At 41.0% G+C, this 25,630-nt stretch overlaps 1 protein-coding gene across 1 annotated transcript in view; it reads left to right on the plus strand.

The window, feature by feature from the left end:
* MYO16 (myosin XVI) overlaps nucleotides 1–25,630 on the plus strand; it is a 622,320-nt gene that overhangs the window by 243,461 nt on the left and 353,229 nt on the right. Inside the window, exons 6-7 of the mRNA XM_074983196.1 lie at nucleotides 1,684–1,808; nucleotides 9,629–9,754. Coding sequence (XP_074839297.1) covers nucleotides 1,684–1,808; nucleotides 9,629–9,754 — 251 coding nt within the window. The remainder of the gene's footprint in view (nucleotides 1–1,683; nucleotides 1,809–9,628; nucleotides 9,755–25,630) is intronic.

Below are 25,630 nucleotides of genomic sequence, written 5' to 3' on the forward strand. Positions count from 1 at the left end.
CATGCCTCCCGTGTACTGGCATTGGACTCCCACACTTCCAACACCTTACCCTTGCCCACTCCCAGAACTTTCAGAGATCTACAAATTACCTAATTCATGCTTCAACCCTGCTCCTCTCACTCTGTCCCTGAGTGGAATGCTGTACATCAGCTGAAAGAGTTTGGAACAAAAAGGCTACTTAACTGGGCTAAGGGCAAGCAACAAGGAGAGCCCTGGCCCCAGCTGGCCACTCTTTTGCTGGTACAGCCTACCCCTGTGGTCACTCTGTGGTATAACTATCTCCTGTGCTCACTGCTGTATAACTGTCCCTCCTCTCAGCCCCTTCCCTTTTCATGTTATGGAAAACAATCCCATTTCAGGCACATTCCATTTTCCTGGCACAACCAAACCCTCATGTTACTTTAAGTTAGGATAAGAGGAAGCTGCATACCAAACTTGGTGGTCTTAGCTCTTACTGTTTCAGAGGAGTTCTTCAACAAATGAATTAGACAGACAATGGACAGACTCACAGACAAAGGCACAAACTGTCTAAAACATAAATGGACCATGTATATGTAGAGAGAAAGAAAATAGTATCAATTCATTTACTTTCATGGTGGAAAATAAACCTAAGCTTAAAATAAAGGCTCCTATGATATATTTAATTCATCCATGAAAATTGGGTTAAAACATTGCCATGTCACGAAAGTAACATTTTAAACTAATTCAATATTTTATTCATGAATAATATTTATTTGGGTATAAATAACAATGAAGTGTGCAAGCCTATGGTAACCGCACCCAATGTCCTGATGAAATGTTATGTTTTTAAAGTGTGACTAATTGCCAACTTCATCACCAGACAGTTTTATTGTACCTTTTTCATGGGTTGATCTGAACCAGTGAAGTATCTCACAAAGCTAACTTCTTTGGATTTTACAGCAGACAAATTGATGATGGCCACCTGGGCTTTTAAATTCTGCAGCATGAACAAAAGGTGCAATCTGTATTAGGCCCTCATGAGGCAAGGCTTTTGGGTTAAGATGGGGAAGGTCCTTCCTCCTTTCTCCCTGATTTCCCAGAAGTGCCCTCTGGAAGATGGAAGCAAACAGCCCTTTTCACCTGTGTGCTGGATCCTGATTGGTTTTTGCCCACTCCTAACTCTTTCTGCCACTGAAGGACTAGTTTATATGAGGTCTAGTAGCAACTGACCCTGGGCAATCCTTTAACGGATCTTTTGGATGTCGAAACTCACTGTTCTTTTGCCCATCTTTTGAGCAGGGTGTGCCAAAGTGATGAGGCCTCCAGAGGTTGGGGAAGGTGAGGAGGGAAATATCAAGTGCACATATCCCTTTCCTCCACCCTCATTTTGCCCGTTTCCTATGGAAAGCCCTTCAGACCAGAGATGAGGCCTAATTCTTCTCTCATTTGCACCAATTTTACACCTTAGCAACTTGGTGGCCTTTAGTCCCATTATTCCTAATTTACATGGGTGTGACAAGAGGTCCATGCTCTTGGAGAATAATGTTCTCTGACATTATACAACAGAGGCATTTGTAAATGACCATTTAGATCTAGCCTTCATCCTCTTCACTCATTGCCTACCAATTGAAAGATCCCCTCCTCCACCCAAATAAGCACAGTTGTTGAAGATCTGACTAAAATAGAAGATTTTAGCTTTTTCTTTTTTTTCCTTTGGAACAGGTGTGGATCTGAACTCACTGCACCAGATGAAGATTCAGAGACCTATGACAATGCTTGCAGATGTCAAACAACTTATATCAGCTGGAGGGAGTCTGAATCAGAGGAATGATAAAGGAGTTACGCTGGTAAGCTGGGGAAATGCGCGTTGATTCAGATTCCAAAGTTGTGAATACACATATGCTTCACTCTTCTTACATGGGCAGTCCCAAGTAAGTATATGTATTTGCAAGTTGGGAGCTAAGGCTTTAGCTTCAGTGGGGCTCTGTACAAGTGCAAGGGATTGCCTGTACAGAGAGTTGCAGGATGGAAAATGATAGCCCCATTGTGTGTCTGCCCAGAGCCCCACTGAAATCAGAGTGCCTGCATGTTACACATTGTAGAATCCAGTTATTGGTCTGTGCAGTGTTTGGAGTTTTAAAATGAGTATCGCAGCTATTTCGTAATGGTGTGTTTCTTACTCATAATCATGGTGTTGATAACTTAATGAACACTGCACATTTACATCCATTTCAGCTCGTGGACACTGGAGTACTGGGAACTTTAAAATCTCAGAGGCAGAATAATACTGCACTTCAGAGATTTTTATCGCATGATTATATAATCTCCTGCTTAACACAGGTTCCAGAATTTCTCCCAGCGATTAATTTGTCATTTACCCACAACTTTTGGCTGAGCAGAATCATATCTTTCAGAAAGATATCCAGTCTTGATTTAAAGACTTCAGGTGATGGAGAACCCTCTCATTTTAGCTGAATTATTCTAATTATAACTGTAACTGACTAAAATTTGTATCTTGTAACTAGTCTGCATTTGTTCAGCCTCTACCACTGGATCTTGTTTCACATTTGTCTGCTATATGAAAGAGACTTCTACTATCATTATTTTTCAAAATTGCTATCACTTTAAGCATTGAGGTTCATTTTATCATAACAATACCAGTTTATTGCTTCCTAATATAAAGTAACAAAAGCACAGATACGATGAGGTATATGTCCATGTAAAATCTGTTATCATTATATACCAGGGAGGAAGATCAAGCAGTTTGTCTGTCCTCAGTATCCAAATAAGGACTTTCTTGACAATATAGTCTTGCATATTTTTTGGAAATAATCTAAAATCAGAAATATATCTGTTGTCTTTAAATTATCAGTTAAAACATTAATTGAACATATGAGTAGAAGCAGGGATTTACCTTCATGCCTGGAACTATCATGTAGCTCAGTCACAATGGTATGTAGCTTGACACAGCTGAAGCCCTTTACTTCAAGTGTTGGTTCCCACACATGCACCCTCAGGTTTGGAAGTTCTTCAAAGCCATGTCCATTGACTCACATGTATACTTGCTTCTCTCATGTTCCAACCATGGGTATAGTAGGCAATGCAGAGGACTGTCTATAAAAATTTTCATTTCTTCCCCAAGCTGATCCCCTTCACTTAGGAGAGATGACCTTATCCCTAAGTAGGAAACATCCTCACTGTCCTAGGAGCAGCTTTCTCCATTGGGAAAGAGGGCCCTGGTATGGGTGTACCATTGCCAGTGACTGAACCATCCTTGGAGTTGGAGGAGATAGTACTGCCAAGAAGGCCCTTTGATCGAGACTTCCCAGAGCTGAGCTACTCTCAGTGCTTTGCTGTGGGTTGTGACTCCAACTCTGTGCCATTGCTGCAGGTGACTGGAGGGTTTGACTCAGCAGGATAGAGTGGTGGAGTGTTCCAGAGGGCAAGTAGGTGGTCTGAGTGGTATCTCAGTTCATCAAGTGGCAGTCTCATGGGGATCTCTTTGATGGAACTCATTACAGTTCTCTTGTCACTCACCCACCCATTGTTGAATTTATGAGGAGCTTGATCAGGACCTTCCCATCAGCCATTAAGGTTATACTTCAGAGTGTCCATAACCTTGTCCTTTCAGTACTCACAGGCTTGCTCTTTGACCAATGGTGACATGTGCCATCACAGGCAGTGGATCAGTAAGGCAAGGGAAGGCTCTGTCCTCAGACACAGTGGCCTGTAGATGTGCCACCGAGTGCTGGTGGCGTGCTGGCTCTGCCCCTCACCTCCTGGCCTCCAACTACCACATGTTGCTGCTGGCTGTTTTTAGTATGGTTCAAACAGGTTCTGGGGCAGCTGAGAAAGCAGAGTAGAGGAGAGCCTCCACAGACCCCACCCTTTAACCTGTCCGGACTATATACCAGGACTGAATCACACTCATGTAGGCTTTCCCTGCTAGCTGCAACCTGCGGTTTTCCTCCAGTACCACCTTCTCCAAGACAGTGCCAGCCCAGCTTTCCAGAGATCCACCCAGCTTTCTGTGTTGGTGCTTGCTTGCTTGCAGCTTCATTTCCATTCTCCCTTCAGGCCTCTCACCCCATCCAGTGCCCCTCCCTGCACCTTGGCCCAAGGTGGGCTTCCTCCTTGATGCCTTCCCCTCCCCCTCCCCCTCTTTTGCCCTCTCACCACTTGGTTGGTCAGTCAATGAGTGCTCTGCCCAGTCTCTGCTCATTCTCCCCTTTTTACTGTGTGAGGCTTCCTCTACTCCCTATCTCCTTGCCCAGCACAGCTGCTACTCACTCCCCTGAGTCCTTCCTCTTGTCCTCTCCCTGCAGTCTCCCCTCTCTCCGGACACTCAGCCTTCTCCCCTACTTGATAGGTGGGTTTCCTCCTCCACCACTTGTCTCCCACATCCACCTCTCTCTTTCCTCCTCCCATCTCCCAGTTGCTCACTGCTCTCCAGTTTCCCCTACCTACTCCCTCCTCCTTCCTTGTCCTACCTGAGTTTCTCCAGCATCAGCTTTGGCAAGCCTAGCAGCAGGAGGGGATTTCCACAGCTAAGTCAGCCAGTGAAAAACAGCTGGGTTCAGAGTTCCATGTAAGCTGAGTACTTGGGCAGCCACCCAGGAGAGATGCATGTGCTAACCAGGGAATTAGCAGAGTACCCGCAGTGGGTAGCATGTTTTTCTGTGATGGTGCACATCTTCACACAACAAAATTTATTCCACCCATGGAGGGAAAAATTACAGAGAACACTGCCTGGGTCCCCATGTCCAGTACCCTTTAGATAATTGTTTGATTCCAGGACTTAGATATTCAGAAATACTTTGGAGTGGACTCTAAAAAGCCCATTTAGGAAAGATTGCTTGTAGAAACTGCACATACACTGACAATAAATGGGAAGAATGCACTGATTTTCTGTTGGAGTGAAGGGGAAGCTAAGAAGAGAGGAAGAAGAAAATGGAGAGGAGGTGGAGCATAAGGTGAGCAGAGAGTGAGGTACTGGGCAGAGCAGGGGTGGAGTATGGGTGTGACCACAGGCAGAAGAGGTGGACTGGGGAGCTATTTCCTCCCCAAACAGAAGCTTACATGCTCTATGTGTCTATGAAGCTGCATTCCTAGCAGCCATAACTTCAGACAGGAAGGTCAGTGAACTAGAAACTATGATGGTGGATGATCCATATACTCAAGTATCAGAGAGGTAGCCAAGTTAGCCTGTATCTTTGAGAACCACAAGAAGTCCTGTGGCACCTTACAGACTAACAGATATTTTGGAACATAAGCTTTTGTGGGCAGAGACCCGCTTCATCAGAAAGCTTATTCTCCATTAAAGCTTGTGTTCCTTGAAAGCTTATGCTCCAAAATATGTTAGTCTATAAGGTGCCACAGGACTTCTTGTTGCTCCACATACTGTATTTTACAAAAGGATGATTTTCCTTAGGTTACAGCCCACACTCCTTCCCAAGATTGTTTCTGAGTTCCATGTTAATCAATTGGTTCACTTACCTGGAATAGTCCTCAGATGTCATGCCTCATGCACAAACAATGTGCTACAGCCTCCATGTCAAATGCGGCTTGGTGTTCTAACTACCAAAAACCAAACAGCTTAGAAAATCTCCAAGACTCTTTGTTACCATAGCAAAATGGTTGTGTGGGCAGGCCATATTCCACAGAGAATTACTTATGTGGGTTTGGGGTGCAAAATTCATGGAGGTTAGATCCATTAATGGGTATTAGACAGGATGGGTAAGGAATGGTTGTCCCTAGCCTCTGTTTGTCTGAAGCTGGAGATGGACGGCAGGAGAGAAATCATTACCTGTTTGGTTCACTCCCTCTGGGGTAACTGGTATTGGCCACTGTCAGCAGACAGGATACTGGGCTAGATGGACCTTTGTTCAGAGCCAGTATGGCTGTTCTTATATTCTTATATGGAATACACATAGGGACTAACACCTGAAGAAGAAATGAGAGTTACACTGTAAGTGGAGGTTCTTTTAGACATATGGCCTCTATCTGTATCCCACTGCACAGCTTCATTCTCCATTGCCCCAGATCCTGTAGGATTGGGGTAAAAAGAGGAACGGAAGAGGTGATGACTCAATCCTCCTGTTATACCCTTGATCAGGAACATAAAAGATACTGTGTAAGGTTGGGTCCACAGACATTACTTTGAAGAGCTTCTGAATTTGGGCACCCACGTGTGGAATATTAATAGGTACAGGATGAATCTGTTTTGTCCAACACCCTCAGGAACTGACTAGTCCTGGGCAAGAGAATTTGCTGGTCTACAGGAAATCAATATTTTCTAGCATATTACCAACACTTTCACTACTTACTGGACTCTTAGAAGACATTTAGGGGTAAATTACAGCTTAATAACAGCACAGAACACTGAGAGCCAGGACTGGTGGCCGTAAGTAAACGTTATGGGGCTACGGGAAACTTGGCTACACCAAGGATAAGTGCTCATCTGTCTAACTAAAATCATGCCAGATCATATGTGTTGCCAGATGAGAGAGTTTCAGATTAGAGAGGTTCAACCTGTACAAAACATCTCAAAGTACCTCTGCTTACTAAAACTAACCTCCCTTTTATTACGAAGGACAAATATGCTCTGTAAAAAGAGAAGGCTTAGAGAATCTTATCTTTCAGTTTGTTGCACAAACACTGGAACCTGGCTAGTTTTTTGAAACTTGGCAAAAGGGGATAGTTTGTTTGATTATATTTTATTTGCACTTCAATTTCTTAACTTCATTTGTTGTCTGACAACAAATACAGAGTGGGTCATTTTCCTTTTGTTGGGGATTTATGTCATGCAAAGCCTATGTTTTGTCATCTTGGAGATAAAATTTCAGCAACAGATTGTATTAGACTGGTTTCTTCCCCCATTCATTAATATGGAATCAGCCAGTCTGTGTCAAAGGATTCTGGCAATAGGCTTTTAACTATACCTGATAAACCTATCTATACAAAGACAGTAACAAAAATCTGGTTTCTGGCGTGTTTCATATGAAACAGGAAACCTGCGTCAGGGTTATATCATCCAGAGTCTCTGTATTTCATGGTTGAGAGGTAACTCTTAAAATGCAAGGAAAAACTAAAAAGCTTTTCCAGAAAGTAAATTAATGAGATTTCAGTGGGTCATTTTTTGTGCTGCTGTTGTTTCCTGTGCTGTTACTATTTCCTACTTATAACCAACTGAATACATTTTATGCTCACTGAATGGTTTTCATGCCTTGCATTGTAATGCCAGTCTTGTTTAGAAGCTGGGCACAAATAAATTCCCTGTTCCATAGCAGTTAGGTGAACCAAGGAGATAAACCTATCACCAGAATGACAGGCTGCATTAAACCCGTCGGCCAATTTATCAGAGCAGCCTAGTATAACAGCTTCCCAAGAGTGATATAACTTTCTTTTAAATATTCAGTCCACACTTCTCAGCAGCAATATAAATACTACAAGTGTGGGAGCAGGCTCTGTGAGTTCGAGGCAAACAGCAGTGTGTCAGGACATAGTGAAGCATATAGATGTGTATGTTTCGTGCATAGAATAAGAGCATGCTTGCTGTGAGAAATTTCTAATGAAAAAAATCTTTGTTTAAAATATTTCTTCAAAAAGACTTGGCTTTCCCGATTGAAGTTTTAAATAGATTCAGAATGACAGTTTTCACTCCTAATTGACATTTTAATGTACATTATAATTTTGTTTTTGTTTTAACCAAAAGATCAAAACCACAATTTAAATCAAAACAAAATTTAATTTTTGTTTGCACATTTCTCCGGAGGAAATGAGAACTTTTCACTGGAACTGGCATTTCCCCACCCAAACCATTTGTTATTACAAAACGGTCTTCTGATGGGAGACCTTTTCACAGAAAAGCTATAATACAGCTTTATGTCTGTAATGATCTAAATGGGAAACTATGTGTTTCAATTATATGCTTAGTTGATGAAGAAGTCGGAAACAGAAAACCCAGTCCCAGCCCTGCCAAGGCTTAGCCCTTTTTTACCCACATGTCTATAGCACCTGGTAACTGTAAGAGCCTTTTTGCCAACATGCAGACATCCCAATCCGGAATTAAGCTCTATTCCACCCCCACCCCCCAATTTATTACTGCTTCAGGCAGAAATAAGTCAGGAAAAGATATTAGTTGAATTCTTGTTGCACTGGTTATAGGTTATGTGTGCACAGGGCCACATACAGCAGCTTCTCCCTTCTCACCTTAGTCCAGTTCCCAAGAATCTTTTTGAGTCCTGGTTCAATGGATTTCTGGCAGAAGTGATTCCTTGTTGATGTCGAAAGAATAGTTATTTTGTACTGCTCCACTCCTGCATCTCCTGGAGGAATCCTCCTTACCCAGCACCCCCGCCCCGCCCCCCAGCCCCTGTTTCTCTGACATTTGCTTCTGGAGACAGAGGCAAATGCTTGTACTCATAGAAAATATCATCTTGAGAACAAATATCACTGACCTGTAATCTGAACTATTTCCTAACCTGAATCATTTGGGACATTTGAAGTACGGTATATCCCTCATGATAAAGCATGTTCTTATTCTCCATGCATGCTACCTACATTTCCAGGAGAAATCCCTAATGGCTGATCCTGTGTCCCTGATACAGTATCTTCTGTTGTACTTTCATATAATTATGCATTTAATTTGTAGTATTTTTTATCCTACAGCCCCTTTCATGTTGGTTAGCTTTTGTGTGTCCATATATACAAGTCTTGTCTGGTGTTATATTATATTTTTAATTACTCTTCTCCATCTGTAATGAAAATAATTCACACATACAAATACAGAACACATGCAGGAGCCACACTTTGAAATAAGAAAACTGCACAGTTTCACATCTTGTTTCCAAAATTAACCTTTAAACAAGTAAGGATGTGTTCTGAGCTTCATCTTTTCCTCACCCTGTTCCTTAACACCTCATCCCAGAACCTCCTTGCTTCTTAAGATGCTAGTGGTTTCACTAGTATCCCCATTTCTCAGCCCAGTTAATGTTTTTGTTCTTTAATATGTTATGGAGCTGGCTGGTCCCACTTCCAATCTTTTAAACAATGAAACATACAAACGAGTGAAACCAAAACAAATTACAGTGGAGTAAAATTGTAGAGGTTTTGTGCTGTGACTGATTTCCTCTGCTGGGGAGAGTCATTGTATGTTAATAAATTATATTTGGAGCAATAAATCATCATCTCCACAGGTGAGGCTTTCCAACTGTGACAGAAGTAAAACTGAGCCATGGACCAAGCTCTGTTGAAGCACATAAATTTGTCTGTGCTCACAGAACATGTGTAGGTGCCTAGCATTGAGGGCAAGGATAGGAAATAAATGGAGAAGAGTGAAAATTATCTATTGTCAGAGCAGTCTGTGGCAGATTAGATCATTAATGCAACTCTTAATGCTGATTGGCTGGGATTTTCTTTTGTTTTGTTTTTTCTACCTTAATTTCTAAACAAGGAAAACCTCTTGCCATACTGGTTTCTACAAAGTTTGGAATATTGTTCTCAAATACTCCTTTTGCAATTCTCATTTTCATAATCCACCCTGTTTGGAAGAAGAGTATTTTCCCCTCCTCACAAGTGAAATCTTTGGGCAAGTTAAAATGTATGCTGATCATATATGTCTTGTGAAAGTCTTTAAAACGATACATTGGTTTTGTGTCACTTACAGCTGCACATAGCATGTGCAAATGGGTACAAGGAAGTGGCATCTCTGATCCTGGATCATGATGCTGACGTCAATGTTGTGGATAATCAGTACTGGACACCTCTGCATTTAGCTGCAGAATATGGACAGGTAAAGTCTGATATTTCTCCTGCAGGTTTTTTCAGTGTGAGCATTTTAAAATCAGAGATATGGAAATGTTTTAATGTATTAAAGAGGAGCATGATTTCGGTTAGGTAAATAGAGTATAAAATAGTCTAGGCATCACTTGAAAATGAATATGATAGACAACTTGGTGGCTTCAGTAATAACATTGCTTTCAAAAAAATTAAATTTATATTGGATTATATGGTGGAAGATTTATCATAGTAGTAGTAATAGCATACTTTGATGTCATGGACTAGGGTTTATTCAAGACAAAGCTGTATAGCAAAGGAGCATCCATGAGAGGACCAGCAACAAGGATGGTGACAGATTTTGCCACTTCTGGGGTGAGGCAAGGGGAAGGGACTCGTCTTTGAGCCCTCATAAGAGGTGGGACCTGAGGCAGAAGGGGCAGGGCTGGCAGGTAACCCACACCTCACCTTCAATGCCACTGAGATTGTGTCTTGCAAGACTGCAGCAGTGATTCAAAGGGCAGGAAGCTCTAGTAGCAGTGATGGCAGCTGGGAGCCCTTTGCCTTTTTAAGTTGCTGAGCCCTGGAGTAAATGCCTCCTTTGCTCCCGCATTGGCAGCCCTGCTAGCAACACAGAAAGTGAGCTCTCCATTTAGTGAAGTATGGAAGCATGTTCTGTGCTTGATTTAGGGTTCATAGAAAATGTCTTGTGTCCTAAAGTGGAAATCCTCCCGGTCCACTCCCATACACTGGCCCCTCTTGATATTAATCTGCTTCTGCCAGGAGTGATCATGGCAGTACCCAGGTGGGGTGGGGTGAGGGAACTGCAGCTGGCAGGAGGGGAAGGTATGGCCAAACAGAATATGCTTTGAAATGTAACCACAAAACCATATATCTTTTCTATATTTTAACCCATTTCTAATATACAGTCCAGCATTTTGGTTTGGAGAAAGGCATGTGCATATATACGCACACAATTCAGGAGCTAGAAGGGTTTACATTTCTGTTTTTATAAATTGTATTCAATAACTATAAATAAAAATACTAGGAATCAGAAACTTTTTAATTCTAATCCTGGCTTTCAAACTGAATTATTGTGTCTATCAGCAAAGATATTTAGGTCCAAATTTATAAAAGTGTCTACTAGTATTAGAAGCCCAACCTTTGCACGCTTTTGTGCCTTTCAGTTTGGGCCCTTGGGATTCATGGACATTTTTGAAACTTGTTGCCTCAGTTATCCATTCTGTAAAATGGAAATAATGCTGCTTAAATGTCTAATGGTAATTCCGGAGAAATATGAGACACATAAAGAAATACGTCTGTAAGAAGTTGAAAATAAAACACTATATAAAAGCTAAGAAGTGAAACTAGAAGTATTGTATTATTAAAAGTCAGTGGAGATTAATTCAATGCATTGAGCATAGTTTGACCTGTAGCCAGTGTTTGATAGAAGCAGTAAACTCTTTTTTTCCATTTCAGTGCTGTGGCTATGTTGGTTATATATAGGTACTTACAGAGTTAAGCTTATGAGTGATGAGGTGTGCACACTGAGATATGAAAGGTGGGCAGCTGACTTTTTAGGACATAAGATTTTGTATAATAGGCTCAATGTATTTAAAAACATTCTTCTAATTTCTAGGTTAGGAAAGCTAGACAAGAAAAAAGGAAAGAATATGATGTCCTATTCATTTAAAAAGGCCCTTTCTGTTTCAGAGTTTCTCACATCCAGAACTAGAATTTTAGATTCATTTAAAGCCCCTATCCAATTCCAAGAAATTGCAACCACCTGATTATTTTTGAAAATGCAATTCAGGTATCCAGTCTGTAAAATGGAGATGATGATACTTCTATGTCTAAAGGTAATTCTGAGAGGACTAATAAATTATTGGTCCGTTCTGGGACCAGTCCTAGTCAACATATTTATAAGTGTTTTGGAGAAAGGGGTAAACAGTGAGGTGGCAAAATTTGCTGGTAATACTAAACTGTTCAAGATAGCTTAGAACAAAGCAGATTGTGAAGACCTTCAAAAGAATCTTATAAAGCTAGATGATTTGGCAACAAAATAGCAAATGAATTTGAATGTTGATAGATTCAAAGTAATGCACGTTGGAAAAAGTAATCCCAAATATACATACAAAATGATGGGGACTAGTTAGGTATTAGCACTCGAGAGAGATCTTGGAGTCATTGTGGGTAGTTCTCTGACAACATCCACTCAATGAGAAGTATCATTCAAAAAGCAAACAGAATGTAAAGAATCCTTAAATGGGGAATAAAGATGAAGACAGAGAATATTTTACTGCCTCTGTATAAAACCATAATATGCCCATATCTTGAGTACTGCATACAGATGTGGTCACCTCCTCTCAAAAAGATGTTTTGAGATTGGAAAATGTTCAGAAATGGGTAACAAAAATTATTAGGGTTTGCAATGGCTGCCATATGAAAAGATCTAAAAAGACTTTTCAATTTAGAAGAGGAGCCTAACAGCAAATACGATGGAGGTCTATAAAACCATAACAGGTATGGCAAAAGTGAATAAGGAGAAGTTATTTACTTGTTCCCATAACATAAGAACTAAAGATCACTGAAAGAAATTAATAAGTAGCAGGGTTAAGACAAATTAAAGACAATTTTTTTTTCACAGGGAGGAATAGCTCAGTGATTTGAGCATTGCCTTGCTAACTACAGGGTAGTGAGCTCAGTCCTTGAGGAGGCCATTAAGGGGTCAGGGCAAACAGATTTAAAAAATCTGTCAGGATGGTAATAGGCCCTGCCCTGAGGGCAGGGGACTGGACTCAATGATCTCACAAGGTCCTGTTCAGCTCTATGAAATAGGTAGGCAGCACAGTCAACCTGTGGAACTCATTGACAGAAGTTGTTGAGAAGATCATGACTTTAACAGGATTCACTAGAGGTGCATCTTTATGGCCTCTCCCTTTTGGAAGAGGCATTCAAATCTGGTTGACTGGAAATGCAAATAAGGCACAGATTTAAATATCATGTACCTCATTTGCATATTCTCTCATGATCTGGCTTCCAGAAGAGCCATTGCAGAAGTCAAAGTAGCTGTGTGGATGGCGTTCCTTTGAAAGGAACCCCCTCCCTTTTGAAAGCACCCTTCTTCCTAAAAAAACATTAGGAAGAAGGGTGCTTTCGAAAGGGAGGTTTCCTTTTGAAGGAACCCTGTCTACACAGCTACTTTGGCCTCCGGAAATGTGTCTGCTGGAAGCCAGATCATGTGGGATTATGCAAATGAAGTGCAAGGTATTTAAATGCATGTCTCATTTTGTATTTCTGGTCAACCACATTTGCATGTCCCTTCTGAAAGGGAGAGACTGTGTAGACATAACTTCGATAAATTCATGGAGGACAGGTCCATCAATACTCACTAGCCAGGATGGGTAGGAATGGTGTCTCTAGCCTCTGTAGTCAAGGCTGGAAATGGTGACAGGAGTGATTAGTTGGTGATTGCCTGTTCTGTTCTGTCTCTCTGGAGCATCTGGCATTGGACATTGTCGAAAGACAGGATGTTGGGCTAGATGGACCATTGGCTTAACTCGCTGTGGTTGGCTTTATGCTCTTTTGTTTATCACAAATATATAAAAGAGTTGATCTGACAGATTATGCACCTACATTAATGCTCCCACTTGCTATAGAATCTATCTGCAGATTTCCAGAGAGAAAATTTGTTACTCAGAATTATATATTGATTAATGTTTTCTTGCTTATTAACTTACATTGCATATTACCATTTGTGTTCTCATTTTTGCTACGGAAAATGATTTCTATCAGCTCCTTTTTCTTTGTTCAAACAAAGAATATCCTTCATGGCAAGAAGCAAATTAATAGTGAAGTAAAATAATGAACTTGGAATTAATTAATCCTTCAAATTATAATATTAACCTTTACTTCTGGGATACATTCTGTGGCCATATATATTAGTAGTTGGATAATTTTGTCCAATACTTAGGTTCAAAGATCATTGGCATGTATGCACATACAGTTGCAGTGTATTTGAATATTTTTCAAAGGGTTAATTAATAGCTAAATATTCTCTATCAAAATAAGCCTTTCTCCCCTACCCCCAAATAAGTATTTGTTTTTTAAATGGGGCATGAATGAGAATTTTGTGTGATAACTGTATGCATTGGTTTCGAGTTATCTTGTTTTATATTGTTTTGTGATACCTTCATTTGCATTAATGAACATTGTGCAGAAGCAATTATGAGAACGTTTTATGAAGAACATACTTTGCTGTCCAAGTGAAGAAGTGGGCTTCATTCACAGTCCAGCTCTACTTCCTCCCCATAGGCTCTCGTAAAGAATTCTACTTCTATAGGCCACAACAGCTCACAACCCATTTTCAGTGTTGTGTACAGTGGACACCATTTCTGAAAATATATTCAGCCATCCACATCTCAGTAATTTACTTTATAGGCATTGTCAAGAAAAGAAATATAAACAATGGTTTCCCAGAATTTCTTACAATTGGGAAATAAATTTCCTGAGTTCAAGAATGTCATTTTACAGCTCTATCATTTTGTAAGGCCTCAAGTCCTCTCATATAGAGCTGTAAATGATGTATCATCATCATCATCATCTATTGTGGTAGTACAGAGAAGTTTCACTCTGGGGCAAGAGAGCCCACTATACTAAGTACTGTACAAACATATGCCAAAATATAGTCTCTGTCCTCAGCTATCTGTGAACACTACCACATGTGGACTACTGCACTGTTGTTAATAAATAAAGCACATTCACTTTTACTGTGCATAGTTAATAAACAATACATCTTCGAATATATTATCGTATTAGCACCATGCATAATTTACTATTTTGACTTAACCTACAACAGTGACCCACTGTGGGTTCTTAGTTACTTTAAATTGCTTTATCAAGAAAGTCTCATTAGTTGTGAAGTAAAATATTTCACCCAGTGGATAAACCTTCAGGGTTTCTTTGGTTAGTTGTTTTTTTTTAATCATTCCTATAATAACATTTTGAAACATCTTTTACCCCAAGTATAAATTTATATGCATCTAATATTTAGAGACTCTGCTGATCGCTTTATTTTCTTCTATTATTGATGCTTTATGGGCATTAACAAGATTCTGAGAAATATATCAGTTTAAGGATAAACCCATTTAAAAATACCTACTGTAATTAATATTTCTCAACTGCATATAAATTAGAGGGGAAATTAGTTTCTGATGGCAATAAAATCATAGAATCATAGAACACTAGAACTGCAAGGGACCTTGAGAGGTCACTGAGTCCAATGCTTTGCCCTCATGGCAGGACCAAACACTGTCCAGCATGACAATGAACCATTAACTCGCTGCGAATTCTTATGCAGCCAATTATGCACCCACCTTATAGAAGCCCCAGATCTATTGGCATTTCTGAGAATGAGCAGAATAAATGTTAAAATGTAACTTTTATTCCTCTGCCCTCCTGGAATGGGCACTGTAATACATGTTAGTGGTTAGTTTTGTTTAAAAGTCATGTCTGAGTGATAAATCTCTGGGTGAGCAGCATACTGCTCTTTTATAATCGGTCCACAAACACATTTTTTTCTGGTTTGTTACTTGCTTATTACCATTTGTGTTTATAACAAGAACAGCAATATCATTCCAGGAGGTGACAAACTAATTTCATAGCAGCCTAGAATCTGAATGGATGAGTCAGTTCAATGTAGAAATAAGAAAAGCAAAGACCCTAAAATATGGTAGTTTAGTCACAACATACTCAGTTAATCCTTTAAACAACATTGCTGTGCACATAGAAGTCCATTATGTTCTGAGGTTATGATTTTCTCATCTTTTGAAAGGTATACGCATAACTCAGTCTGACATTTGCCTGTATTCAACCAACACAGACCTGTTACCTCAAATTCTTCTTCCACTCTGTATTGTAGGAAGATATGAGAACAGATGGATGGGGGTCTTCTAGTTCCATTGTCTTTGATAAAGGACAATGATGGATGTTTTAGAAGGAAACCTTATATCTTTACAAAACATCAGAAGCGTTCAGTACTCTACCATGGTAAAATATCACCTTGACCACATCCAATCATATGCCTTGAGATACAATGTTTGACAGCCCATAAAATTCTGTCCTCACTGTTTTTGATTACAAATGCTATTCTTATCAATGAAGCAATGTAACAGGTTGCCAGGATGCATGCCAAATGAAGATTAAAAATACTGGGACTTTTCAGCGTAAATAAAAAGGAGACTATGAGGGGATATGATTGAGGTCTATAAACTCAATACCACTGTGCAAAAAAGTGATTTACTTGTTCCTATAACTTAAGAACGAGGGGGCCACCAAATTAAATTAATCGGTAGGAGGTTTAAAAATAACAGAAGGAAGATTTTCTTCATGAAGTGCTCGGTAGGCCTGTGGAACTCCTTGCCAGAGGATCTTGTGAAGACCAGAACTTTAACAGATTCAAAAAAGAGCTAGATACATTCAAGGAGGTTAGGTTCATTAATGGTTGTCAGCCAAGATGGATAGGAATGGTGTCCCTAGGTGTCAGAGGCTGGAAATGAATGATGAGAGAGATATCACTTTGATGATTACCTGTTCTGCTCACTCCCTCTGGGGCATCTACCATTGGCCACCATTGGACGACATGCTATTGGGCTAGATGGACCTTTGTTCTGACCCAGTATGGCCATTCTGATGTTCAATATTGCTTTGAATCCTAATAAGCTGTTTTACTCCGTAATGTGATGCAGCAATGAGTTCCACCAGTTAACTTTAATTTAATTTTAAATTTAATTAATTTAATAATTGAATTTGAAAAGTATTTTTAATTTTTACATATATGGTTTTTTTTATTTCATTTTCACTGTGTGTTATGGATTACGGAAACTTGGAAGGCTCTATTCTCTTATTAATTGCTTTTTTTCCACATCTTGAAACACTTTAGTCCGGCACCCTTGGGACCTGACCACTGCCTAACCAGAGAATTTGCCAGACCATGGGATGTCAGTATTGTCTAGCAGTATTACCAACACTTACACTGCTTACTGGGCTCTAAGAAGAAATTTGGGGTAAACTACAGCTAAATTACAGAACAGAACACTCAGAGCCAGGACTCGTGTCTGTAAACAAACTTTATGGGACCACAGGAAACTTGGTTACACCTATGATAAGTGGTCATCCATGAACTAAAATCATGCCAGATTATGGATGTTGCTGAATGAGAGTGTGCCAGACTAGAGAGGTTCATCTAGTATGTCTGTTTAATCTTTTCCACACCTAATCAATTTTTTATTTTTTACATATAGGTCGTGCCCACACTAGCACAAATCTTCGAAAGGGCCATGCAAATGCAAATGCAAATGGCCATTTCGAAGATTACTAATGAGGTGCTGAAATGCATATTCAGCACCTCATTAGCATGCTGCCGGCCATGGCTCTTCGAAATTGCTGTGTTTCACTCCCGTTCAGCTCGTTCAGACAGGGGTCCATTTTGAAAGCACCCCAGGAACTTCGAAATCCCCTTATTCCTATCAGCAGATAGGCCATTTTGAAGATTTGTGTTAGGGTAGATGTAGCCCTAGAGACTAAAACTGAATTACATGTTCAAAATTAGGAAACATTAACAATTGATATAAGATTTGAATGTACAGTAGTGCCTCAATTTATGCGAGGGTTGCGTTCCCAGGCACCCTCACGTAACTTGAATTTTGTGTAAGTTGGGAGGCGGCTTTTTTCCCCGGCAGAATGCATGTCCTGCAGCCAGGGAAGCAGCAGGAGCACCTGGAGCTCCAGGTTCCTTTGCAAGATAAGTGAGGGGGCTGGGGGGTCAGTTGGGGAGGGTTAAGCCTGGCGGTGGGCTGGGGCCGTGGGAGTAGGACAGGGGAGTTAAGCCTGGGGTGAGTTAGGGCTGCAGTGGATTGCGGGGTGGGTGTAGTTGAGCTGGGGCCATTTGCAGTTGAACGGGGGTGCAGGTAGGGGCGTGGTTTGAGCTAGAGCCACGCATGGGGGTGGTGAGCCAGAGCCATGCTCGTGTGGTGAATCAGGCCATGGGGTGGTTGAACCAGGGCTGGGAGGATTTTAACCGGGATCATGCACCGAGGGTTTGAACCGGCGTGGGAGTGGGGGATTTTAACCAGGGCAGGGGGGGTTGAACCAGGATGGGGCAGGAGGGGGTTGAGCCAGAGCTGAGCATGGGTGGTGAGCAGGGCTGTGGGGCAGTTGAGGCAGGGCTGGGGAGGAGCAGGATTTTGAGTTGCGCTCAACTCTCATTAACGTGACTTAAGCACAACTCGAAATCATGCATTTCAAGGGTTTACTGTATATTGAATCATTTTCTATGGCTCAATTCACTTTTGGGGCCACTCTGCTGTGACCTTGAATGAGCACCTTTATTATGCTGTTCACAGTGACCTAGATTTTTTTTCCTAACATGATAGAATTGAATAATTCAGGACTAAATCTCTGCATGGAAATGCTGCAGTGTTCTTCACAGTGATGTCTGAGAACTGTAGGACAGTTCAAGAAAGACTGTCAGTAAACCAGCCACTGCAGGTTTACATAACAGTTAAACTTTCAAACACTAAAACCTCAATGGGAACATTTGAGCTCTTCCTTTATTACACCTGACAAGACCCTTGGACTATATTATGTATTGTCACATAGTTAAATAATCTTTACCCTTTCATCCTTCTGTTACTTCTTTAGTCCTCTACCTTGTCTGGTGTGCCACCTAGCTCCTATCCCGTCTTCTGTATTGAGGATGCCAGGCAAAATGATTATGGGAACCACCAACCCCCAAGCTACTGCAAGCTAGTATGGTCATGTATTTAGTGTAGAGAAGGTGCAGACAGGAAATTAAGGTTTCCATTTCCTTGTCATATGGGGGTAGGTAAGACTGCTTCCTAGCCCTTCCAGTGGACATTCATTATATGGGGACTAGTGTCTGTGCTTAACACATTCTTCTCCCAAAGACAGAAAATAGAGGAATTGCCAGCCTGCTCTATACTCACTAATAAATAGTTCCCTAGCAGTGGAGGAAGGTACAGAAGGCTATAGAGCCCCCTAGTGTTGGAAAATAAAGGAGCCATGAGGTTTTTTCAAGGTATATTTGTGAGCCCAGCTTTGGTGGAACAGATCATTTGAGGAAGGAGACCAGTTGCCTAGAAGGATTTTCCAAAGCCTTTCTCAATTTTTTTTTCTGTGTGAGTTCTCTCATCTTGGGTTCACAACACGAACAGAACTTACAAATCAGGCTCACTTTGGGAAAGATCTGAGTTGCAGATAATTTTGTGTCCCATATCTGCTCAGACCCTTACCTCAGTTAAAATGGTTTCGTCTGCTGTACATTTTTATATATATTTTTGACACTAAATTTAATCTCAGAACATAAGAACAACCATAGTGATTCAGATAAAAGGTCCCTCTAGTCCAGAATCCTGTCTCCCCAAGGTGGCCAATGCCATGGGCTTCAGAAGGAATGAACAGAAATGATATTTATTGTGACCCCGACTTACATGTTTGCAAAGCCTTAGGAGAGCAGATTTATAGATCTTGTGAGGATGGTAATGTGATAATGAATGATCAAGTGTTTATTGGGTTAAAAAAAACCAAAGCAATGGTTTGATCATTTCCAGCCATTTTTAGGAGATTATTTTTTGTAAAGAAAGTATACTGTTATTTCAGAATAATAACCGGTCTCCACTCAAGTATGTTTTCAACCAGAGCTCTCTTTGTAAACAAAGTCTTATGTTTAGGCAGGAGAGCTAAAATATTTGCTGGGTTCCTGGGCAAGGTGTAAGAGGGTCTGGCTTCACACTCAGAAGGGATGGGAGGTCAGGTGGAAGGGGCAGGGCTGGGGCAGCCAGCCCTCAGCACTGCCAGGAGCACACAGCACCAGACCTCTTCCTGCTCTAGGAAGCCCTGAGAGCTACCCAGAGAAGGCCATGGTGGTGGCTGGAGCCCCAGTCCTTTTGAAATTGCTGGGCTATGGGATAATTGTCCCCTTTGCTCCCCCTCTCATCCACTACAGGTGGGCCTGTGCTTAGGAGTAACATATAACATGCCAGACAGGAGTGAAAAAGCAATTGCTGTTATTTATAAAGCCTTCATAAAGTAAAGCTGCTGCTAGTTAACCATCCTTTTCTTTACAAGTAAGCATCATATGGTTTGAAATTTAGAATGAGAAAAAATTCCATGAGCTTCTTTAGGTGAAGACGTTGACAGTGATAACATATTAAAAAGACCATGAACCCCATTAAAAATCTTGAGCTGAAAAAGAATAAATGCTGTTAGATTAGAAGAAGAAAGAAGCTTTGAAGTACAGGTTGAACCTCACTGCTCTGGTACTCTCCTGTCCGGCAGCATTTATAATCTGGAATGATTTTAGTTAGCTGGATGATCATTTATCATGGGTGTGGCCAAGTTTCCCACAGTCCCATAAAGTTTGTTTACAGCCACCAGTCCTGGCCTTAAGTGCTGTTATTTCACTCTAAATTACCCAAATATGTCTTCTTAGAGCCCAGAAAGCAGTGGAAGTGTTGGTAATGCTGCGAGACAATATTGACCTCCCCTGGTCTGGCAAATTCTCTCGTTTGGCACCAGTCAGGTCCCAAGAGTGCCAGACTAAAAAGAGAGAGCTTCAACACATAATATCTTATTACTAAACAAGCCAGGTTGTTGAAATAGTTCATGAAACCTTTGTCAAATAGTTTACACTAAAAGCTGTCAAAAGATGCTATTTTTGGTCCCCGAAGTTCAATCAGGATACAGGAATAGTAAAAGTATGGTGCAATGCATGCCAACAGGTCTAATGCACCTGTGGCTTTGATTCCATGGGAAGGAGAACTTTAACTCATCTTGCTTGCACTTCAGTGCCTCATTAGTTATCTTTGAAATTTTGTGCCAGTGTAGACACAGCCAACATGTTAAGCCAGCTTGTCTAGCTCCCCTTTTTTTCAGGAATTCCTAATTACTTCTCAAAGGTTTATCCATGAAATAGCAATCCTTTAAATACTTCTCCCCTCACTGCTGCATATTTGCTATAACCGTTATCTTGGATTAAGTATTGATTCCTGTATATTTGCATCTAAATATCTTTAATTAATTTCAATTAATTAGCCTGAGCAGTTGAATTGAACTTCCTCATAGTCAACATGCCTTTTGGTACACAGCATAGATTGTATTTCTTTCACTGACTTCTGATAGTACAGATTGCTGTGTTGTTACCTGCTCACGTTTAATTTTATTATGAATACAATTATATCCTATTCCACTGTGACTTGTAGTTTCATTTTCTCTAGTTTTACTCCACGCTAACCTCTATACTGAAATGAATGTACACAGACCATTAAATTATCACATTTCAACATTGTAACAATAAGCCTAACTCAGTGGAAAAATTAATGAAAAATACAGTCCTGTTTCCACACTGCCATATGCTTGCATAACAAGACACAGTTTTTTCCCAATTCAATTTCAGAGCTTCTGTGAACATGTTCTAAGATATTTTTCACTGAACTGAACTCACTGTGGTAGGAATTGTTGAATACTTCAAACTATATCTAGAGCAGGGTTATTCTGAGAATTTATCTTTTCCTTGTCAAGCAGTTGGAATCTTTCATTTAGGGTCAGGAAATCTTCTAGAGAATGTTTTATACAGGTATAAATCACTTGGTTTCCTTTGGTCTTTTCTTTCTGCACACATGATGAGCCTCAGATACAGTGTCAGCATTTACCTCAAATTAAATTCTATTGATTTCCCCAAGCAAGAGAACCACTTTTCAGTTTCTATGTTTTTTCTGTCTTGCACTCTCTCTTTCCTTTCTATTTTTTTTCAGAAGATATCAATGCATCTTTCAAAGACATATTGGCCGCAGTTATACTACATTTCCCTGTCGGAAACGGAATGCAAAGGCGGCAGATCGGAAATGCAAACGAAGCACAGATTTACAAATCTCATGCTTCATTTGCATAATTGCATGGGATCTCGCTTCCAGAAGAGCTATTTTCGAAAGCCAAAACAGCTGGGTAGAAGGGATTCATTCAAAAGGAAACCCCGCTTTTGAAAGCATGCTTCTTTCTGAAAAAAATGAGGAAGAAGTATTCTTTTGAAAGTGGGGTTTCCTTTTGAATGAACCCCATCTACACGTCTTTTTTGGTTTTTGAAAACAGCTCTTCCAGAAGCGAGATCCTATGCAATTATGCAAATGAAGCAGAACATTTGTAAAACTGTGCTTCATATGCTTTTTTTCCCACTTGGACGAATTTGTATTCTCCTTCTGAAAGGGGAATATAGCGTAGCTATAGCTTCAAGGTTAAGACAGGCTGAGATGGCTGAACCCAAGACAAGATTATGTTGATGCAAACATACATGTCTATGCATGAAATTCAGACTCCGTGCAAGCAATTTTAAGAAATGATTTAAGGCTTTCAACTAAATATGTTAATTTGTGTGAACTTAAGTTAACAAACACACAGGCTGCATTATACGTTCCTGTTTCTCTTTCAGAGTACTTCAGTGATCAATATAAGTGAGCTGTCCTTGGATGCAGTGCAGAGCTAGGACAAGTAACGACTACCCTGCCGTAGCTCCACAGCACCACCAACCATACATTCAACAACCCAATTGGTAGTGCTGGCTGGAGTCCCAGGATCCCCTTTGAAATAGGTGTTCTGGTTGAAAACTGGATATCTGGCAACCCTAATACCATTTAAGATTGATAAGTCCACTACAGCTTTGGCTAAAAGTCATGTGTTTCTCACCTCATGCAGTAAAGACTCAAACATACACTAAGCTTCAGAGGTTATACCTGCTTGTTCTAGTCAGGCATCTCCTCACCCCATAGTCAGGACAACAGAATTCAAGTTTGCCTCTCTTGAAGGTGGACACAAGAGCTGAGATGGCTGGAGGGTGAAAGTTTTGTTCTGCAGCAACTAGGAGGTTTTGAAGTTTGTTTTCAGTTCATGTTGGAACAAAACCAAAATCTTTCAAAAAGGGTATCCGACTCTCTGTTCAGATGTTTGAGGCCTCTGGTCTGTTCTTCCTAATTCAGAGGGATGTAGATGCAAACCTCTCTACAGCATCAGGCAGAGCAGGGAGTTGAACCTGGATCTCCATGGCAAGTATATTCACTCGCACTCAACCTTCACAATGAAAACGCCATAAAATCAGCATATTTTGACAAAATTTGATTGAATCAAACATGTTCAGGTCAGCCATACCTGACGGCCATATCTGTATACATTTTGTTTAAACAAGGTGCATGATAACGCTAGAAGAATAGATCTTAAGCTCTTTCAGTGCACATTTTTGTTTTGTTAACTAGGTGCATTCAGTAATGCTGTTTGCATATCAGACACTAGCTACTAGCCTGTTCTTCCTAAGCCATGATGCTAAAAAATACATTTTGATGCAGAATTTTTAAATTTGTCTTCTACATGATTATAGGGCTAACATTCTATTGATTATGTGTATTTCCTGCAGCCACGAATAATCATAGTTTTGAACGATTGCTAATAGAGGGTCGTGATTGTCATTGCTTTCATAGACTGGTTGTCTTGTACGCACTGGATGCACCTTGCATTCTTCCCTGTGTCCCTATGAACCCTCCCACACAAACATCCTCCGTTATACACGGGCCTGTATTTCCTCTTTCCTCATTTCCCCTTATTTCCTCCTCCCATTCCAGGCCTTCATATCTCCTCCCATTTCTTCCTCTGCCATGTGCCATTCTGTGTGCCCCTATTTCTCTCCCCACACCCAAGTCATTCAGAGTCAATGTTTTAAACTCCACTGAGGCAGTGGAGAAGCCCGCGTCAAGTTGTGCTGGAAGGAGCTGATGAGTAATGTCAAGCAGTTACTTAATTTGAAGACAATGGAGCTGGTTGAAGTAGCTAGGTCTGTAAGCAGCTACCAGGGCTCTGTGTGTCCTCCATTTATGTTTCCATTCTGGTGTTCATTTTCACAAAAATCAGCAGGTTTTTCCCTCACTGAAGCCAAGATTATTCCTTAAAATTTTTGGTACTGAGCAGAAGCAGATTTAAAAAATTATTGTTGTTTCTGGTCGTAGTGCAATTCTGTCAAGATGAGTGTAGGGCTTTGCTTTGTTCTGCCAGTTATACAGAGTTCTTGGAAAGGAACTGAAGGAAGTTAATTTGATATTTAGAAGAAGCACCTTACTAAACATAGAGGCTACAGTTACACTATAGCCATCTGTTGCCAGAGGTCATTGTCGGAAGATATCTTCCAGCAAAAGCCCTGGTAACAGATTGATAGTTTCTTTCAGGCGTGTAGTGGCAGCTGATTATTAAAAGAAAAAATCTGACTATTAACATTTATAATATTTAACAAACCAGGGGTTAAAGACTGTGAAGACCGAACATTGATTATTTATGCGGTTGGATATAGAGAGAAATTTACTCACCAATATAAAAGCTCTCAGTAGAGCAGAAAACATATTATCCCCCTGTATCCTGAAGAGCACTGGGTGACTTTTTGTACCACCCATGTACTGGAAGTGAGATTTGTGCTAGTTGTGAATAAGACAACATGAAACAGGTGGTTAAATGTGGACCGGGGCAAGGCTTGTAAGTGTTGCCCGTGGGCCAAAAGAAATCTGATGCAGCTCAACAAGGAGAAGTGTAGAGTCCTGCACTTGGGATGGAAGAATCCCAATCATCGTTATAGGCTGGGGACCGACTGGCTAAGCAGCAGTACAGTGGAAAGGGACCTAGGGGTTATGGTGGATGAAAGGCTGGAGATGAATAAAGAGTGTTCCCTTGTACCCAAGAAAGCTAACGGCATATTAGGGTGCGTTAGGAGGAGCACTGCGAGCAGATCTAGAGAAGTGGTTGTTCCCGTCCATTTGGCACTGGTGAGGCCACATCTAAAATATTGTGTCCAGTTTTGGGCTCCCCAGCATAAAAAGGATGTGGATGTGCTGGAGCAGGTTCAGCAGAGGGCAACAAAAATGATTAAGGGGCTGGAGCACATGACCTATGAGGAATGGCTGAGGGATTTGGGCTTGTTTAGTTTACAGAAAAGAAGACTTGGGGTGATTTAATAACAGCCTTCAACTTCCTGAAGAGGAGCTCTAAAGAAGATGGAGAGAAACTGTTCTCAGTAGTGACAGATGGCAGAACAAGGAGTAATAGTCTGAAGTTACAGAAGGAGGGGATTAGGTTGGATATTAGGAAAAACTACTTCATCAGGAGGGCAACGAAGGGTCCTGTGGCACCTTATAGACTAACAGAAAAGTTTAGAGCATGAGCTTTCGTGAGTTAACTCACTTCTTCAGATGCTGCTTCTTCAGATGCAGAAGTGAGTTAACTCACGAAAGCTCATGCTCTAAACTTTTCTGTTAGTCTATAAGGTGCCACAGGACCCTTCGTTGCTCTACAGATCCAGACTAACACGGCTACCCCTCTGATACTTCATCAGGAGGGTGGTGAAGCATTGGAATGCATTGCCTAGATAGGTGGTGGATTCTCCATCCCTGGAGGCTTTTAAGTCCTGGCTTGACAAGATCCTGGCTGGGATGACTTAGTTGGGGTTGATCCTGCTTGAAGCAAGGGCTGGACTAGATGACCTCCTGAGGTCCCTTCCAGCCCTGTGATTCTATGATCCACATTAGCTGTGTCTACACGTGCACGCTACTTCGAAGTAGCGGCACTAACTTCGAAATAGCGCCCGTCGTGGCTACACGCGTCAGGCGCTATTTTGAAGTTAACTTCGACGTTAGGCGGTGAGACGTCAAAGTCGCTAACCTCATGAGGGGATCGGAATAGCGCCCTACTTCGACGTTCAACATCGAAGTAGGGACTGTGTAGATGATCCGCGTCCCGCAACGTCGAAATTGCTGGGTCCTCCATGGCGGCCATCAGCTGGGGGGTTGAGAGA

This window comes from Carettochelys insculpta, chromosome 1 (assembly GCF_033958435.1).
Source record: "Carettochelys insculpta isolate YL-2023 chromosome 1, ASM3395843v1, whole genome shotgun sequence".
NCBI lineage: Eukaryota > Metazoa > Chordata > Testudines > Carettochelyidae > Carettochelys > Carettochelys insculpta.